At 36.5% G+C, this 21,303-nt stretch overlaps 1 protein-coding gene across 1 annotated transcript; it reads right to left on the bottom strand.

Moving 5' to 3' along the window:
• Positions 1–7,268: 7,268 nt before the first annotated feature.
• On the bottom strand, positions 7,269–21,020 carry Smp_072740 (Phytochelatin synthase, putative). The gene is made up of 5 exons (XM_018790611.1): positions 20,734–21,020; positions 17,436–17,881; positions 13,074–13,271; positions 9,382–9,840; positions 7,269–8,521 (listed from the first exon to the last, which is right to left on the bottom strand). Exons 2-5 carry the CDS (start codon positions 17,820–17,822, stop codon positions 7,790–7,792), a joined length of 1,776 nt encoding a protein of 591 aa, XP_018646125.1. The 5' UTR covers positions 17,823–17,881; positions 20,734–21,020; the 3' UTR covers positions 7,269–7,789.
• Positions 21,021–21,303: the final 283 nt, after the last annotated feature.

The raw sequence follows: 21,303 nt of genomic DNA, 5'->3' as shown, positions 1-21,303 counted from the left end.
GTATCATTTGGGTTGTGTGTGTGTTAATTACCGTGGTCAATGCTGTTATCTTCTTTGTATTGTTAATTGTTTTATAACTAGGCAGAGTTTCCTGATTGACTGACAAGTCGTCCAAGGTCGTCAGTTTATTAACTTTTACTCACTAATCTATGTCAAGAAAAGTCGACTTTCGCTCATACATTAAGCTAAATGGTATGTGGAATGTGGATAGAATCATACTCAACGTTCTGATATTGTATTTGTCAAGTTCTTACAACTTTTAAGTGAATTATATGCAATTGAACTATAATTTAATGCATGATTATTGAAAATTTTATCCTTACAAACTTAAGTGTGAAATAGGTTCCTTTGGTCATTATACAGGTAAATTATCCTTAGTTTTTGAATGATTCTGCTCTATGATTTTCTTTATTTCTTTAGGTCCTGCGGATATTATGACACTTGGCAGTGTAGCTGAGAATCTTTTCCAACATTTTAACATTGATACCAAACAGTGGTCATACTCACGCATAACTGTCGCGTTATTAGCTCATGAATCTTTTGGGATTGGTTTAGCTGTGGGTTTCTGGATAATATGCTATAAAAAGCAACCAATTAGGTATCTCACGTCATATGCCCCCGTTGTCATACAAAATATTTATTCAAAGTATGATCCTACTCTCTCCCTAACTCATGTTTCCTAGAGGATTGAATTGGTCAGCAAGAAAACTCCGTCAGTTACCTTTGTTCGTTTCTTCACAGGCAGATCCTAATCGGATTCTCATTAGTGGAGCAGAGAGTTACGTACTTCGTAAAATATTGTCACCCCTTACTATTCCTGGGAAGATATACCTGGCTGTTTTAGTTTCCGGTATTGTCTGTTGAAAACTGGAAGCAGTCTACGTTTTTGTACAAAGTCATCATTTCATAAAAATACATATGCCGTTATTTATTTATTTGTGTCACGTATTCACTAAATAACACTTCTTGAAGTAAATGCTGATAATGTTTATAAAAGTAATTTTGCTACATGGCTTACTTGCCTAACTCATATGAAGGATAGTTAAACTGGGTTTACGTTAGGACATACATGCCCCCGAATGCCCTGGTACGGCCGAGAGTGGGAAGAGTCCGCTCTCCCTCTCCAAATGCTCTCATATGGCCACGCGTATATAGCCTCTGCCAGGGAAGTCCTACTCACTGTCTTCTTTCGGCGGGAGTGTTGTTCACGAAATTGAGAGGACAAAAAGCGAATGTCCGACGCTTTAACCGGGTTGCTGGATGTGGAGTGTCCACCTAGGGGAGTTGGAAAACCCTCATTCCAAACCAATGGTGCATATGGGCTCCAGTATCCTGAAGGAACAAATGGCGTGTGAATCAATCGTTGGTCACCGGCTACCATGTGACCGCATCTCCTTACGATGCTCCACCGCCTTGTGGATCAGATCTTTCGGTCAAAGGCTCCGGGTGAGGGCCCCTAAGAAAACCACTGCTTCAGTCTGGGCATCTGGGCAGTATCACAGCCCTCACATAAATCGAATGAGATTTGTGCGGCGCATATGTATTCGGTGCCCCTTCGTACCAATATTTATGTGTTCAAATAAATAAATAGGAAATGCTTGGCATGAAATATGCTTTATGGTGGTTCTCTACTCATTTATACGGTAAATAAGCTATCTAGATAGCGTTTCATTTCAATATCATAAATTACGTTCTCATCCAATTCATTACAAAACTTAATCAATAGTTCTTTATGCAAACATGTGACGTTCAGCCTTTGGTAGGTTTTGTCTAACCTGAAGGTACTTTGTTTGCCTAGAGGGTGTGTGAGGAAGAATTTGAAAAAGAGCAAGAAAAAGATTACCCGACGAATCAATGAGCTTATTGATACATTTGTGTTTAATAATGAAGGCAATCGACTGTCACCAATAAAACAGGCGCAATATTAAGCCAGTTTGATGATCGAAATTAGAATTGGTTGACGTTTGGTCTCTGATGAGCTACATATGTCCTATTTTGAAAACTTTCTGCGATGGATAGAATTATAAACAAATTTTCTACAAGTATGACTTAAGCTATTGAATGTTGCCGTCAATTAAGTATGACAGTTTGCATTTTAAATCAAAACACGTGAAGTAAGTGTTTGTAAATGGTAGATAACTGCAATTGACCAGGGTCCCTGAATCTTATGATCGAATTGTCATGAGGAACAAAATATCGACCGATTCCTAATGCATACCATACAATGCAATTGAGCAATAAATAATCAGGTCAACTTACTAGGAAATAACGTCAAAAAGCATATTGGTATTGGGGCTTTGTCACACTAGATTACTGATATTAAGATTAACATTTCCACTTAAAAATCAGTCATCATATGGCCTAAGAATTTCAGGTCTGATGCACAAGGAGACTGATTAATCCTAACTGCGGCTGGTTTCTAATAACGGATGGAGGGGATATTCAGTGAATCGTAGTTTTTGAAGTCTCCTCAACCACAATATGACCTACAAATAGGGGGCCGAAGAGATTGTTAATCCGTTCGCTATCAATAACATGTTTACTTTAATCTCAATTGTGTTAAAGTTGAGAATAATCATTCACTGAAAATGATAAGCAGTGAAGTATTTGACAAGATAAACAGTTGATTGACTAGTGAGTCATAAAACTTTGTCCTGGTTATTTAACTGAATAAGATCGGATAACACTTTCGGCCTACAAGGGATTCGCGAAATGAATGCTGACTGGGATGAATGAGAAGATATAATCTTCAAGAAATTTCATTCGATAAAAAAATTACATGACTGTTTATGTTAATTTCGGTTAGAATTTGGTTAAAAGGTTCCAGTTGATTATCTCCAGCCAACTGACACAGGCTGAAAGTATTTCGACTTCTAGAGCTAAATGTTAAGTACACTCTGTGTATGTACATATGCCTGTTTACATTCGGTAGTTAATTTATTCATTTTAGGTTTAGCTTAGAATTAAATATCTTCCTCATTAATAATAAAAAAATTGACTGGGTAAACAACAGTTCGGTATCGATTTCCAGTTAAATTGTTTTTTTCACCTACCAAGCATAAAAACTTAATTAGAATTCAATTAATACAATGCTGTGTTCTGAAACTAGCTGTAAGATTCAGTAGTTTACAAACATTGTAGCTAGGTTGTTAAGCCTAAATAAACAAAAGTCATCTAGTAATAGTTTTCCATACGTAATGTGTCGTTTGAGGGAACTGAAAGGTGGTTGACTGGAGGTTGTCGACAGGGAACGCTAGACCTGGGTTTCATGTTACCGTAGGACTTGTCACCAAGGTGTGCCTGTAATCTTCAAGGTACTAGTACCCACTGACGGATTCTATCTAATCTAGCTTCATAGTTTGGGAGGTTAGTAATGAAATATTCGGGTTGCGACTTATCTCCTGTAGGACTGAGATATTTACAATTAACTGACTTCTAAAATGGAGGATTACAGGTACTGTGAAATATTTGCAACATGTGTACCAAAACCAGTGAATTCATCATCACTTGATATAAAGACTAAAGAATATTATTCTATAGGTTGTTTGTATACCTCAAAGCTTACATTTATTGACAAGTAATTTGAGTGCTAATTAATTTAATAGATAGCTTCACCACTATTAGTGAGGAAATCTCCAAATTTCAGTACGAAGACCGATCAATACTTAACATTAATAAACTAAGTACTTCAGTAAACAATTGTGACTTTTATCGTCATTCAGTGGTAGCCTGTAACTGTTACCTCTTGCGGTATGGATGTTTTATTGATAAGCTATGAGAAAGGTTAAAGTAAAAAATATCGTCTATTAAAATTCGACAAGAACCTGACACATGAAATTGGTCACAACCCAATGATCAATCAATTTTATATACATCTCAGTCCTACATGAAGTCAGTCACGGCCAAGATAGCTCAGTGGAAACGTTTGTGATTGTAAAGCTGGGTGACGCTGGATCGAATCTGTTCCCTTAAGATTACTGGTACACTTTGATGACGAGTGCCAAATAACACGAAACTTAGGTCCAGAGCATCCTGTCAACTGTCTCCAACCATCACCTTACAACTACAATCGCTTTAAATTTGAAGGAGTTAAATATATGTAGTGATGATGGTAAACGCCCTTCCCTATTTTCTGGTATCTGCCCAAGTCTGTCTTTAGATAAAACTGACAGTTTATTTGATAGGTAGGTTTTCTTAATTAAAAACTACTATTTCAAAACCTTCAGAGATCCAGACTAAAATTCAATTGCTCCCCCTTGTATACAGAATTTAGTCTAATCTAACGAAGCAAAGCTAAATTTGATTAACTCAAAAAGGACAAAGAAAGCAATGATAGCAAATATTCGATATCGAAAATAAACCAAACAAACCATAAGGGGTTATATTTAATTTATAGACCTTATTCTCATTGGTTAGCGGTTACATTTTGTATAACCTTAACTGAAAAGCATTTACCATTTATTAATCAATAACTTAATGTATGAACAGTCTTTAAATATTGTAAGATGAAAATTTTATGACAAACAGCTCGAAATAATTTTATGAGTTATATATTTCCCTGTTCATAAAATAGACTTTTTATATCCAACCCTTTACTAAGTTCGCAGAAGGAAACTTTCTTATCAAACATAACAAAGTCGCCGCCACCATTTTGATTCTCATCAGTTGTAAGCTGAACCAATAATCTACCCGAGATTGGTGAAAAAATCTGTTTGGAAATATCAACCCATATGATCTCGAGCTGTTTTACTGACTTGTCTTTATTTGAAATCTTTCTATATTCCACAAGGGTTAGTAAAAACTGCTTACTTAAAAGTCGGTGTAAGCTTCAATTATACTATTTTCTTTCTTTGATTTAGTTTAAATTACAGACACATCGATAGAAGCGAATGTCCGGCGCTTTGACCGGGTTGGTGGACACGACAAGTTCACCTAGGGGAGTTGGAAAACCCTGATTCCAAACCAATGGTGCACATGGGCTCCAGTATCCTGAAGGAACAAATGGCGTATGAATCAACCGTTGGTCACCGGCTACCATGAGACTGCATCTCCTTACGGTGCTCCATTGCCTTGTGGATCAGACTTTTAGGTCAAAGGCTCCGGGTGTGCCCCCTAAGAAAACCACTGCTTCAGTCTGGGCATCTGGGCAGTATCACAGCCCTTGCATAAATCGAATGAGATTTGTGCGGCGCATATGTATCTGGTGCTCCCTTGTACCAATATTTGTGTTTAAATAAATAAATAAATCGATAGAAGAATCATTAAAAACCAAAAGTCAGTAACCCTTTGGTTATTTCAATTCTTAAACTCTCCAGTCTTCCCTACTCACTACCCTACTACAACAATCTAACCCAGTACCTTCATTATTTTTGGTCAACACTTTACCTTTAAACCATTGTGTTGAAAAATTCCATTATCCACATTCTCAACTTCCATCCATTTGTGATAATATAGCACAACCACTATCCAATCGCATTGATGATATCTGTATTCACTCCCTACATGATTGGATTCCATCAATTGTAGCTTTTCATTTTGATCTATTAAGGCATGATTAAGGCATGATAAACTAAACCAATTTATATATATATATATATAGATATATAGATATATATGATGTGCAGTGATTTCAATAAAACAAAGTTCGTATACAACTAATTGTCTAAGTTTTCATAAATAGGTCAACTTAAAGTATTTTGTACAATTATTATTGATGAACAGTCATTTAAAAAAAACATAACTGATAATATGCTACTAAAGAAAAATTTCATAATTCACTCTTTCCGGTTAGATTTTCTAATATAGACAATAATATAATAATAAGTTATGTGCTTTATAGAATTTCATTTATATTTCAAGGTTATAACGATGCAATTATTTAAATTAGACAAAACACAACAAACAATATACGCACTATATTCATTCAACTACCTAAGGTTACATTAACAAAACAACAACAACAGAAAACAGATTATTGTTATTATTACTATTATCATTATAATAACTATGAATGAAGTGTAGTAGTGGAGTACCACCCTGTTTGTATAAATAATTACCGATATTGATATAAGTTTTTTTTCCTTTAATAAAATAGGGAACAACGAATGATACAAGACTACATAAATTCATTTTTTTTATTTCATGTTTCAGTCAGCTACAACGTAGGACCAGGCACATATATGCATCGGTCCAAGTTGCCATATCTCGTTAGCACAACAAGATGAACACTGGATTCATAGAAGTAGTCAATTTAGTGGTGGTAGTATATAAAAGATAGGTTGTATATAAGGATATAGTATAGGAAGGAAGAAAGTTATGAAGCAATTTTAATCTCAAGGTTTAAGGGAAGATAAAGAGTGTATACACCTACGCCATTGTGATCGATTCTGAACCATGTCACCTAGAGTCTCCAACCATTGGTTACGATAGTCACGTGGACCCCAACCAAGTAGTCTGCATCTGCCAACATAGCTCAGACTAGGAGTTAGTGACTTCATGCTCTGATGCCACGTTTTGGTTTGGCCGCCCCTAACTCTCTTCCAATCATCCCCAATACTAGTCAGCATAGCGCGTCGTGGTAATCGGTGTTCAGACATACGTAACACGTGGCCTAACCATCTCAGTCGATGAAGATTCATGACCTCATCAACTGAATTACAGATATTTCTTCGGTGGGGAGAGATGATCATTTAGTAGATAATACGTATTATGCAGAAACTGTCAACATTTGTAAATTTCAACCATTTATACAATCTACCAATGACATAAAATTTGAGTAACATAATCGTCAACGAATAGGCTGGAGGGTTTGTAGTTCTCATCCTTTATGACTAGGCCAATTAAGAAGTTTGCAAGTACATTGATCTTTTCAATACACGAAGAGTCTTAAACGTAAAATGAATATACAATCATCCAAGCGTTACTGTTCATAGTGAGAATTCCCAATGAGGCAGAATGGACCGTACAATTCCCCTACGTGGGTTCTTTATACCTACTAATCCAGTTTAAGTGTCAGACGTTTGCTTCTCATTCTCGTCAACAAAACTCTTGCTACGTAAAGACGATGAGTAGGACTTCCCTGGCAGAGGCTATGAAAGTATGGTCATTTAAGGGGATTTCGAGAGGGAGCAATGACTGTTTAAACCCTCACTTGTATCAGGGCATTTGACGACATGGAGTTTCTCAACTTGAATTCATGCCTTGTGCCAAGTCCCATACTCTGCTTGTCAGCTAGTAAGCAAATGCGCTCAGTACAAAACATACGAGTTCTTTAAAAGATTTATTCATATTAAATCTTATACAACAGAAAATCAATTCTGATAAAGAGACCCAGAGCAAAGACAGTAAACGCGTATTTAGAATTTGTACACAGACCAATCAAGTAAGCCAATAAACGCGATAATTATTATAAAAAAGAAAATAATTTTTTATTCTTAATCTAGTAAATAAACAGGTAAATTTGGAATTAACAAGAAATAATATGTTATTGGGTGTTTTGTATTGTTTAAGCTAGATAGTTTAATTGCGGAGCTTTCATTGCCGTTTTATGTGGAGTAGGCGCTGATGTTGTCCATAACGACAATGAAAGCATCCACCTGAGCTGCAACGCTTATCCATTATTTCACAGTCATATATGTCACTAAATAGAGTTAGAAAACATGGTTGGTGACAAAGAAAATAGTGCATCATATAACCAATAAGAAACTGAACGTTAGATTCAATAGGAATCCTGGTTAGAAAAGAGGAATATACCTAGATAAAAGGGTTTATCAAAAGTGTAAATAACATGTCACTTTTGCTCTACACAACCTGTACACCAGAGATTTCTGTTTGTATTCATTAAAGACTGCAATGTATTCCGTAGCAAACGTAATTCAGTGAGAGTTGTAGGTAATAGTTTTACATCTTCTGTTAACTTTTTCATTATCTGAAGGCGTGATACACAAGTAGATGATGATAAACGCGACGATACTGAACTATCGAATAATAAATGATTCGAAATAAAATTGTCATAAGGGAAAGCCAATAAAAAACTGGCTGTTAGTAAGCAAAATCTTAGCCCAGGATCGGATAAGACTGTGAAAGGGCAATCATCAGTGGGTTTAGTCCAAGAATCTGGAGTTGAGATAGACAAACGAAAAGTACCGTCAGAAGTCAACCACGTCAAGTATTCCTTGTTCATTTTCAACATGAAATCAGTAACTATATGACCGAGTGTTGATCCAATGAGATCACGTAATATATCATGCGTAGAAAAGTTCACAAACTGACTATCAGTATTGTTTAGTTGAGTATCTGATAATGAAGTCGTGAAAGGATGAATGACGAAAAAGAAACTAGTTGGTCTTAATTGGTCGATCTCATTAAACAGATATGTCAAAGCTTCGTACCAAAAGTGTGTTGAAAGTTCGTTGGGAACTTCTGAATCACATCTTAGCCAATCAACCCATCGATCTACCAATAATTTTAACTTGTAACCAGTAGAATTTGGATCACGTAAGACAGATGGAGACGAATAAGCCTTTGAAATGGAAATAAAGCAAGATAAAAGTGCTGAAATATGTATTAAGTATAAGTATTAAGTCTACAATTTTCACTCACTATACACATGCATACCAATGAAACTTGTCCATTACATTAGTTATATAAATACGGTTGTAAAGCTTTTGATAATGAAATCGTTCAAAAGGAAAGTCTCTTTGCTGGAATAATTGTTTTACTTCCGTTTTTTCAGTTCATAATAATATTTGCATAATTACTTATCTACCTTTTCTCTCTTGGTGATTTATTTCCTCGAGCTTATTATGTCGGATGGGAAAACAGGAATTTATACCAAGGTACTAAGGCAAAAGTTGTTCATTGTAGATCAGAGCTTAACTTCATTGGCGCTTAGAGACCTACAAAATCCATATTTTCGAATTGCTTATACTTCAATTGACTTCTAACTAAGCTTGTTTTAGTAACTAATATATAATGTACACCACTATTTCACTGTAAAAAAAACTCTGAAAACTTATTTTCATCTTATTTTACTAGTTTGGTTTCATGACCAATTATAACTTGACCATGTTGTATTATTAAGCCTCACTAACTGATTGAGAGTTTGTTTGTTCAGCAAGTCATAAACCAAAACATACACATGCACACTTCTGTTTCAAGTCGTTTTTGTGTATCAGTTAACTGGAACTAGACTTATCTAGATTTTTACAGTGAACGATACAAAGCGTAGAAAGTTAAGAGATAAAATTGCGTGCGATCCAACGACAGACACTTGGAAACTATGAAAGGTTATTTGGTTATTTAATGTATGTATGCCATATAACTAACTAGAAATATACATTGCAAGTTAACAAAAAGACAACTTTAGGCAACTAAACGTACTTGGTAGGCACAGTCAGAAATTCCAAATAAACATAAAACAGATCCATTAACTACTTGATCTTGGTGATCATTATTTGTATCTTTGCTAAAACTTAGACGAAGTTCCTTTTGAGCTTTAACCAGCTGTTCTGTGGAGACTGGAATTGCGGCCTTCCGAAGGACAACAAAACCTCGGGGTAGTTGTGTATCAGGATCCACTTGGCTCATGCTAAACCACAGTTTTGTTAGAGAAACCCAATGAGGTGGGTATTTGAAACGAGCTGTATCAAATAAAAAGACAAGTTCTCTATCAGGGTGATAACCACCTACTGGGGCGAAATGACCTGTACCCGTCTGGCCTAAAGCGCTGCGGCTATAGCAGACAACAAGATAACCTTCAGAGGACCCTGAAGTCATTTTGATCACCACATCTTGAAAATAAGACAGTGAAGTATCAGGAGAAACACGATGTAGGTCCACCTAATTATAAGAATAAAAAGTAGCGGACTTTAGGCAGTACGATTCTAAATACGCTCAAGTTTCTCGATAACATGAAGAAAACCGACAAACACCAAAACAACTTGGTTTGAATGTTGAAATGAGTAACATTTAGTCTAGTAATATATAATACGAATAACATAATGGGGATTAATTTCTTTACATGGCGAGACTATAATTTATGGACGAACCGATCAGATACGAAGCAAGTCTTGGCGCGAAATTCATTCATCCGTTTGGCTAAATAAGGTTTTAGCATTTCAGCCGATGTCAGCTCGTGATGAAAACTCTAAATCTAATTCCTAACCCTAACCGTCAACTGTAATTCATAATTCTAATTCCTCACACTGGTTTATGACCCTCATTTGGTCCTAGTTAGTAGATGCGCATTCTGAAGGTCACTTTAGCATCGCTCAAAGGTCGTTCATAAATTATAGCCTCACCGAATTTTTTTTATAAAATTAAATTGATACATAAGTCATGGTTTTATGTAGTGTATGATAATAATACTACAACATAAATGAAGATCAGTTGGTATTGATGCAACCGAATTATCACGATTTATTTGAAGCAATTGGGAGGTTTTTACCGGAATTTATCTAGATCATCGGTAACGAGGTAACGTAAACATGTTGGTCTGTTACACTTGATAATATCTGAACTATCTAATTATAAGTCCCATGATATAATCATGCTTAAATTTACATTAAATATTTATTGGCTTAATACTATATATTCAAGCGTTAAGTTACTAAAAACCACTTGTTTCATATTAGCTCACAAAACATCTGAGATTTGTCGACATATTCATGTCGATCAAACAAATGTTGATTGTGTATACCACTAACTTCTTTAGATAAGTAAAACGCAATTGGAATGAAACTACTGATTATGGAAAATAGTTTCCAAGATATCCATATGAAAAAAGCATTTAGCCAGACAGGTGGACTATGGCGGGGGACATTCGCTAAGTCAAACGACTCAAATTGAAAAAATTTACTCAATTTTCTTTTCCTTTTTTAACTATATTACTAATGACATTCATAAAGTTCTATTAGTGAACAACAGATATTCAGGAAAAATGATAGACATCGAATATGCTATCGATGAATCCTCGTTCCGAGACATAAAAACTAAGTAAAACTTTTGAAAACAGCAGATTATCGCTCATAAGTACGATTTTTTTCATAAACTGTGTGAAGTTTGCTCGATTGTCAGACTCCTTATTTATCCATGCAGTTCGTCACAATAAAACCTTGGAAGCATTTAGGTAGTTTTATATTCACTTGAGTGGATATAACGGACGAGATTAATCTTGCAACAATCCAAGATGTGTACGTCATACTTTCATGCCCTAAAAGCCACAATGAATTACGTCTGTCAGTATATACAAAATTGTGTTTACAGAGATTTGATGTGCACTGAACTGCCATGCACCTGTTGCTTAATTTTTTACGTCTGTTACCCATCGTGGAGGAGCATAGGCCGTCCATCGGGATTTTCCATTGAACTGTCCTGGGCAATCCTTTCCGGTTGTTTCCAGTTGTTATTCATCCTTTTCATATCTGCTTCCAATTGCCGACGCAGTGCGTTATTAAGGCTTCCTCTTTTCCGTTTCTCTTCAGGATTCCGAGTTAGGGCCTGCCACGTAATGCAGTTTGATGATTTCCACAATGTATGTCACACCCACTTCAATGGTCTTTTCCTAATTTCTTCAGATGGGGAGTGATTTGTTCTCTCGCACACTATGTTTTTGCCTATGGTATTCGGTCAACGAATATTTAGTATCTTGCATAGATAATTGTTTAGAAATACTTATACGTTTTTGATGATGATTGTATTAGTTCTTAAAGTTTCAGCTGCTTACAGTAGAACTGTCTTGAAGTTCGTATTGAAGATTCTGAGTTTGATGTTGGCTGATAGACAGTCGTTTTGAGTTCCATATGTTCTTCAATTGTAGAAATGCTGCTCTTGCATTGCCAATCCGTCATCACATTTCCATCCGATCCTCCTTGTCCATCGAAAATACTGACCAGGGACATGAAAGTTTCCACCTGTTTCATAGCTTCGCCATCAAATGTGTGACTGGGCTGGTGTTCTTCGTGTTGTATTTGAGGATCTTGTTTTTTCCCTTGTGTATGTTGAGGCCTATCGCTGTAGAGGACGTTGCTACACTGACTGTCTTCAACTGCAAAGTTCGAATTGTCTAGTTTAATCCAAGCTGTTTATTGTAATGAACCTGTAAAATATAATCTTTTTCAACCTGAAAATGACAATCTGGTCTATGTACTTGTTTACTGTTGAGTTGAAACTGATTGTATACTATGGGAATTTTGAGTGAGTAGTACTATAGTCTAGTGGAGAGTATTTAGACATAGACTATAATTAAATTCTCTACTCTTCATACAAGACAGATTTCAGTTGCTCACATACACTTAAGGTGTACAATGTCAGTATTATTTATACCTCATATTGTTTGTTGGGGAGAAAACTGGCCTCAAAAAGTAAAAAAAATTGATGAAGTTATGATAAACTAGGGATGACGAAAGCATAATTACATAAAACTGTTTTCGGATATTTACATCATGTCTGATTTTTATTCCATTTATTTCTCTATCATTTATTATTATTTTTGTTTAAACATACAAGCATTGGTACAAGGAAGTACCAAATATATATGCGCCACACAAATCGAATGAGATTTGTGTGAGGGCTGGGATACCGTCTGAGGGCCCAAACCGAAGCAGGTAGTTTTCTTAAGGGGCCACTCCCAAGGCCTTTGACCTAAAGGTCTAATCCACTAGGCAGTGGAGCAGTCACATGGTAGCCGGTGACCAAAAATAGGTTCATACGCCATCTGTCTCTATAAGAATCCTGGAGCCCATATGCACCATTGATTTGGAATCAGGGTTTTCCAACTCCCCTAAGTGAACTTTCCGTGTCCATCAACCCGGTTAAAGCGCCTGACATTCGCTTTTCGTCCTCTCAATTTCGTAAACAACACCCTCGCCGCGAGGACTTCCCTGACGGCGGTTGTATGCACGTGGTCATGTGAGGGCATTTACAGAGGGAGAGCTGACTCTCTCCATTCTCGGTCGTATGAGGGCATTTGGTTTACATATTTTTGCATGTTGTGACAACCAGTAATTTAAATAAATGGATACATTTAAGTAGATAAAAATAAATTAAGCGAAACTGCATAAACATTTACTTACATCTAAACCGTAACAACGGGCAATTTTGACAAAATCATCTAGGGTAATTCCTTTAGTTAGTACATCCCGTGGTAAACAACACGTTAGCATATTTTCATGATACCAACGCCAAGGTCCCTTCCATACACGTCCAGGATCTAGTCCTAAGGCATTTAGAATCATAACTAAACTGGCTAGTCCACAATAAGAAGGTTCTTCCTATTAATGGTAAAATGGGAGAGAAATAACACGAATCAAAAGGTAAAATGTTGTATATGTTTGTGTAAAGAAACAATCGTTTTTTTACAGTCAATAAGCATTGTCTTTTACAGCCTTCTTAAAAAATACATGATTAGATGGTGTATTCTACAATAATCTAACTGTTAGGTTTCTTTTCCATACTGATATAAACAAGGCATCTTTCCGGCAGTTTTTAGCAATAAGGTACAAAGTTTTGAAATCATTTCATTATCAAAATCATAAAGGCAGATTAGTTTACACCTCTCAGCCAGTCAGTCACAACGTAGAACTTCGTACGTACGTACATCAGTTCGAGTTGCCATACCACATTAGCACAGAGATACAGCTACCGATTCAAATCCCATAGTGGCAGAAGTAGTAACAATATAAACAGTAGTCGGAAGGATTAGGGTTTGAAGATGTTATTCAAGGAGTATAATCCAGTGAAATAAATTTGGAAAGAGAAAAAGAATAGGGACATGAAGAATTCAGAAGATTAGAATTTGGTAGAACACAAAGAGTGGATGCACCTGCGCCATTGCAAACGATTTTGAGCCATGTCATTCAAGGTCTCTAACCATCGGTTGCTACCATCTCGCGGATCCCAACCAGGTAGTCTACACCTACCAACATGGCTCAGTTCACTTGTCAGTGACTTCATGGATTTGTGCCACGTTTTGGTTTGCCCGCCCCTAGCTTTCTTCCAACCTACTCCTACACCATAAAGCATTGCACGTCGGGGCAGTCGGTGGTTGGGCATACGTAACACGTGTCCCAGCCATCTCAACTGATGAAGTTTCACTACTTCGTCAATCGATTTGCCATGCTTACATAGTACCCGTTTCCTAACAACTGCATTACTTACTCGGTGGTCCCACGATATACGAGCAATGCGTCGAAGACACCTCTGGATAGTATAAATATGGTTTATAAAAAGTGTTTTGCTACACACGCTTAACGTGATAAATATTGTTACGAATACAAATTAACGTATAATACATTCAACCGAAAAATATCTACAACTAAGCTCATACCTAAGACTAATACTTAACGCAACAGGGACGTAAATCAGTCGTTAAAATACCAATTATTGACGGATGAGTGGAAAGCACTGTGCATTCAGATGTAACTACAGATTGAATTTATCAAAATACTACTGTGAGTCACAATCTGAACATTATTCACAAGTTACTAAATCGGAATCAATTGTAGTTGAGATAATGGATTTTAATGAAAAAACAATACAGTGGATCCTGGGCTATGGTAGGATAAATTCGATCAAGTATCTTGAACATACTAGAGATTTAAATCCAGCTATAACATTTGTCGGAATTTCGATAAAACTCGGGTTTCATGTCTACAATGCTTATTTTTGGGTTGTGAACATTCAAGAAAGTGTACAACACGCACACAGCTAATCAGCTTTAATATTTCACTCATCAAACAAGTTCATGAAGAGCACTAACGTTCTGTCTTACAACACAAAAACAATTTGGTTGCTTATATATCTACAGATTGTGTTGGGGATGTAGAATCCACAAATACATTTATGGAGAAATCAATTTTAGGATTCACAAACTGAATTACAGTGGACTTCGTTCATTGACTTTTATTCAGTATGATGAAGTTCATTATTTTATTTTTAATCTAACTTCATAGTATTAATTAGTACGCTGTGATTTGAACTTGGTGACAATTACTCAGTTATAAGATTATATTCATTTTATTCGATATATAACTGATTAACTTTCCTTTCCGCTTCGAAATATATTTACTTTTTTGTCCAAGTCAAATGAAGCAGTGTCCGAGAATACTAGGCCATAGAAGACAATATGAAGTCATGTGGTACATGTTCAGGCTGAAGAAAAGAGAAGGGAATGCAAAAGTTTATGGTGCCTTGAGAATCGGGCGATGATGGAGAAGTGTCTGGCAATCTGAAGACATAAGAGAACTACGTTTCCCAAGAAAATCGAATATAGGGATCGAGAGTACCATAGTTTTACTAATGTTATCACAAAAGCATCCCACATTGTTTCTTAAGGAAGATGGTATGGTGGGGAAGGATTCAAGTCTGATAGACATTAATTTCAGTGGAGGGTAAATGAAATAGTTTCATATCCTCTAATCGTTTGTTTATTAAAAGACTTAATAATTTTTATTCTTGTGTTCAAGGTTTTGTTTAGTTACTATTTGGTTACATAGTATTATCGAATATTACAGTCGATTGGCACTGTATCCACCAATCTAACAGTCCCCAAACGTCTTTTCATTGCAAATCAAATAAGCCCAATATATCGAACATGAAATCTAGCAATGATCACACTTATATAAAGACTGGTCAAACTTGCTGAATATTACAATTTTGGAAGGCAAATTCATAACCTTGTCTACCTAATCGTCACTGATTCCCAGGAAAATGAACCTGGAATTTGAGAGACCTGTTAATTATATTAGGTTTGCATATAAAGTCATTTTTATAGAAGCATGTACTTATTAAGCTATGTGGCTTTTTAACAATTTTCAGAAGCTGAAGATAGTTAGGAATGAACATTATGTTAGCCAACAAAATTTCTTGATGAAGCGCACGCAAACTACGTACCTGCGAAATAAATGTCTGTTGCAAAACGACACAATAAACCAAACGGTAGAAAAATAAAATCTTAAAGTGTGAAAGCCAAACATAAATACAAGAATAGTCCAATATAACTTGAAGTCCGTCATTATATTAATTTACATATACCTATCAAATACTGTTATTCTAATGAAGATTGAGAGAACTTTATATGATCAAATTTATTTTGGCAGAACTCATCTAGTATTGTTCAGAGCGTACTAAGCATTTAAGGATACACAACTACATATCTGGGACAAATGTGAAGGGGTTCAAACTGTAACATCACTCAAGCTCTAATTTTTTAACCAACAACAAAAGCTTGGAATTCAATAAAGACAATAAGTGAAGGTGCTCAAATGCTTTAGGTGATGGTGACTACTTTCCGACTAAACTTTTTTAAATACATCCACACTTTTAACTATGAAAAATCAAAGTAGAAAGTATGATGCAGAACTGAGTTGAACGATAGAAACGTTATTACATGATGAATATTCAACTGTGTGATAAAAGCAGTTAAAAAGTTAACTATCAGTTAACCTCACATCTCCAGTACTAATCGAATCTCTTAACAGCTGCTTTCCTTGTTCATTAGACTTCTCATCATCCACATCATCAACACTTCCTTTCCAGCTTTATTTTTCTGCAGATGAGACTAGTTCCTCGGAAGTGCTCTCCTAAATAATTACTGGATCGACCCTAAATAGTGTTAGCTTTATTAACCAAGATTCTAGATTTCCGTGGAGTAAATGTATGTTGTCAGGATCCACAGATAGAACAAGAACGTGGTTACTTGTCTGACTTATCCTAACCACTGAGAATATCAAAACAATGGACGCGACGTCGAATAACATGCTAGTGGCCACAGAATAAATCGATCGATAAAGTCCGAATAGCGTTAAGAATTAGATAAACATGGCACTGGTTAATATTTAATGACTAACTAGTGTATCTACGCACTTACACAAAGTGAAGAATATTGTTGTTTGTTGCTTCATGACTTACACAGTCAGTCACCTTCCTGTTCCGGATAAACGCTCACGAGTGTGACGACTCTAAAAATACTATCACCTCTTTTTATCTATTAGTCAATATAAATACTTGAAACATTTGGTAGGTTGATGAACTAAGCAAACTCATAATGGAGATAACTGGAGTCCTAATGAATATGGAATACTCTTAAAAGGCACAACAGCGATTACAGAATTCATCGGGGCAGAAACGACCGTCTGAAACACGATGAACCCTTTAGATTACAGAAAATTTTCATTGGGCTACATGAAACTGAAAATTTCTAAGAAAATACTACTGTTTCTGTTTGATTTTCTTTTTTAGTGTTTATGGTATAAGAAAGCAAATACGAGCTACGTAACTTTATCATTTTCATGATCAGTAAAGACATACTTGGCCACAAATGTCATCTGTACATTAGCTGTAGTCCAATTACTACATAACCAGAGGGATACTGAAATTTAATTTACATTACAATCCAATTCTACATGAGAAAAACTGTGTAACCAGGTTTATCGTACTTGTGTGCAAAATTGGGAAGCCAAAGAGAAGTAGCTTTCCATATGTCCAGACAATAAAGCCTCGCGAAATATGTGTTTTCCTTCAGGAGAACTAAAAGGAATGCAATGACGAGGTAATGGTCGGCGGTAGAACTCTTGGACCTTTGGCATGACATCAGTCTGAAACTTGGGGGCATCACATACTGCAGACATACTTTGATTTGGATTGCGTAAAAAAAAGTTGGGATTCCTTATTAATGAAAGCGAATTCCAGAACGAGTAGTTTTTACAGTGCAATATTATAAAAGAACCAAAAATCTGTGGTTTTAGAAAAAACCCACACCTCGGCGAGAAAGTTTTAAGTGTTAATGATTTGGCCCGTCCGGAAAGTGATATTGTAGTATTCATGCATAGCAGCTACTACTGAATACGTGGACGAACGTGATTAAGTTCCGGTATAATAAGAACTGCATTATAGGAAAAAAATTAAGATTAGAACATTAATCTAAATAATACAATGCAGTTCAAGAAACACCCCACCATGGCTCAAAAAAGGCCACGTTCATAAAAGAGAAACAGTGTAGGAGGAAATTACATTACTTAAAGAATCAAAAACAGTTGCGTCTTAACTCCAGGAAGATTCAAAAGTTAGCATGACTATAGAATACCTGAAACCGTTTCCTTACATGAACCGGCAGAGATTGTTGTATTTTAGAAAGTAGTTATAACTTACACAGCTCAAATTACCCCCAAAACTAGATGATGTCCCTATATTATCGATGGTGGACTGTTATTTCTCTGATTACGACCCAGCTATTCCTGTTGCTTAGTCTTTTTTGACACTAATTCACTCGACTAGTCCCCAAATCAGAACACGGTTAAACAGGAACGAAATTATATTCCAAATAACAAGGGTAGATGGAAGTAGGAATTACGGTGAGGAAAACGTTAGTATATTTGCAGTTTTTGCATGAGAAGATTCTAGGGTCTTTTCCAAATATCCACTAGCGCTGATTCGGATGGGTGTCATAAACTATGTAGAAGGACATAATCTTTTATCCACGAAACAACATGGTTTTCGGAAAGGCTTATCATGCTTGACAAATCGCATCGCAAGAGAAGATTGGGCCGAGACAAAAGATCGAAATATTCCTGTAGATGTGATTTTCATAGACCTAAGTAAAGCTTTTGATAAGGTCTCCCGTTCTGGTTTTAAATTAAAACTGGAAACTTTTGGAGTTTCTTATACGGTCATAGACTGGATAAGCGACTTTCTACATGACAGGAGACAAAGGGTACGAGTAAATGGAGCTCTCTCATTGTGGAAACCTGTAAAAGGTAGAGTTCTCCAAGGCACAATCCTCGGTCCTCTTCTCTTTTTACTTTATATAAATGAATTAAAAACTGAAGCGAAGTCATCCGTTATACTCTTCACCGATGACATAAGGATTTGGAGACCTATATATAATATGTCAGAATGAATAGTATTACATGATGATATCAACTCATTAGTGGCATGTATGGACGGATGGTTACTAGTAAATTCTAACAACAGTGAGGTGATGCAGTTAAGTAACATGATGATTCGTATCACTACAAAATACGTGAATTTATGTTACCCGAGGTCATAATAAGCAGCGATCTCAAAACTACGAGTAGCTATTAGGCTGTTGCTGCAAAAGACTATAGGGTATTATGGTCTATTCGTAGATCTTTCCAGTATTTGAATGAGGAAATGTTTCGAGACCACATTTGGAATATGGGATTCAAGCAGCGAATCCTTGTCTCAACTATGAGGCGGATATGCTGGAACGAGTCTAACGACGAACGACTAAAATGGTAAAAGGTCTATCTGGCCTATCTTATGAAGACAGACTGAGACACCTCAGTCAGTCAGTCACAACGTAGAACTTCGTACGTACGTACATCAGTTCGAGTTGCCATACCACATTAGCACAGAGATACAGCTACCGATTCAAATCCCATAGTGGCAGAAGTAGTAACAATATAAACAGTAGTCGGAAGGATTAGGGTTTGAAGATGTTATTCAAGGAGTATAATCCAGTGAAATAAATTTGGAAAGAGAAAAAGAATAGGGACATGAAGAATTCAGAAGATTAGAATTTGGTAGAACACAAAGAGTGGATGCACCTGCGCCATTGCAAACGATTTTGAGCCATGTCATTCAAGGTCTCTAACCATCGGTTGCTACCATCTCGCGGATCCCAACCAGGTAGTCTACACCTACCAACATGGCTCAGTTCACTTGTCAGTGACTTCATGGATTTGTGCCACGTTTTGGTTTGCCCGCCCCTAGCTTTCTTCCAACCTACTCCTACACCATAAAGCATTGCACGTCGGGGCAGTCGGTGGTTGGGCATACGTAACACGTGTCCCAGCCATCTCAACTGATGAAGTTTCACTACTTCGTCAATCGATTTGCCATGCTTACATAGTACCCGTTTCCTAACAACTGCATTACTTACTCGGTGGTCCCACGATATACGAGTAATGCTTTGAAGACACCTATGATCGAATACTAGTAGCCTACGAATATCCTCTACTCTTACCAGTCATGTTTCACAGCCATAAAATACTGCTGCTCAGTAAACCCGTCCTTTGTTTGGTAGACGGATATCTCGCCTACGCCATAAATGACGCAAGTTGGCGGAAGCTGGACGAGCCTTCTGTGTCCGTGCTGAGATTTTGTCACACACCATACACCAGAACTGATTATGTGAGAGGACATTCGAAGATAGTTCAAAAACCGAGATCATATCGTCCATGTCTGGAGTTTCGTTTCTCGCACCGAGTAGTTAATTACTGGAGTTCTCTACCAGAACGCGCAATACCAGCACCTTCTGCTGATATATTCGAAACGAGACTGAACCTCGACAGTGTAACAAACTACAAGGATTAATATAGGTCAATAGACCTCTTATCCTTATTACTGAAGATTGAAGACATCCCACAATGTACTTAAACTGGTTATATCGATAAATGAGTAATTATGAGAATGAAACGCCTTATTTGTACAACTGTTAGGTGGTTATGCCACGCCAACTTCCGCAGATGCTTGCTCTGTATATTTAAAATATAAACAATATGGAAGGAATATCAATGAATAGGCATCCTAATACAATAGAGGCACTATTCATTCTACTACACCTTCAGAAACTGTACACGCTTGTGATTAGGAATGCATGTGAACATTACATAAAGACTGGAAGAGCAAGTCATGAATATAACCATATTGAAATAGTAATTTCATAAGCAATCAATTAAATACATCAGATTATAACTCATAATCCAAACTGACCTTTATTATGAGTAAAAAGTGTATATGAACTCGGTAGAGCTGAGCAGTTTGGATGTCAGACGATCACAGTATGCATTGGTACAAACTATTGAGGCACTAATCACGCCTAAACAACCAATACCGCGATAATAGATAAACTCGATCAGGAGCGCCAATGTCAAATACATGTTGAGTAGCTCATTAGTGTTCTGTAGCACGTTATATTAGCGTTCACCTGGAAGCGGGAGCGATCTTAAACAACAACACAACAGTCAGGACCGGTAAATGCCTCGGACGTAAGAACGTGGCGTACTGGCACATTTTTAAAATATTTAAAATATTTTTGAAATTGAAGGAAGCGGTTCAAGTAGAAAAAAAGGGAAACTCGGTACAAAACAGTTTTATTCATTGTTCTGCAGGTTCATCTTACGTATGGCTTGTTCATCTTCTCCCAGTACGTTTACTCTTTGCTGCCCTGCAATAAGAAAAACAAACTCACTAGTGACGTCGAGTGTTCGTCAGTTTAAAAAGCATACACCTTTCAATATGCAACATAGGTGTGGTTTCAAGAACGTTTTTTGGTATTTTTCT

This window comes from Schistosoma mansoni, assembly GCF_000237925.1.
Source record: "Schistosoma mansoni, WGS project CABG00000000 data, supercontig 0049, strain Puerto Rico, whole genome shotgun sequence".
Classification (NCBI taxonomy): domain Eukaryota; kingdom Metazoa; phylum Platyhelminthes; class Trematoda; order Strigeidida; family Schistosomatidae; genus Schistosoma; species Schistosoma mansoni.
The sequence above is the reverse complement of the archived record's forward strand: the minus strand, read 5'-3'. Positions and strand labels throughout refer to the sequence as shown.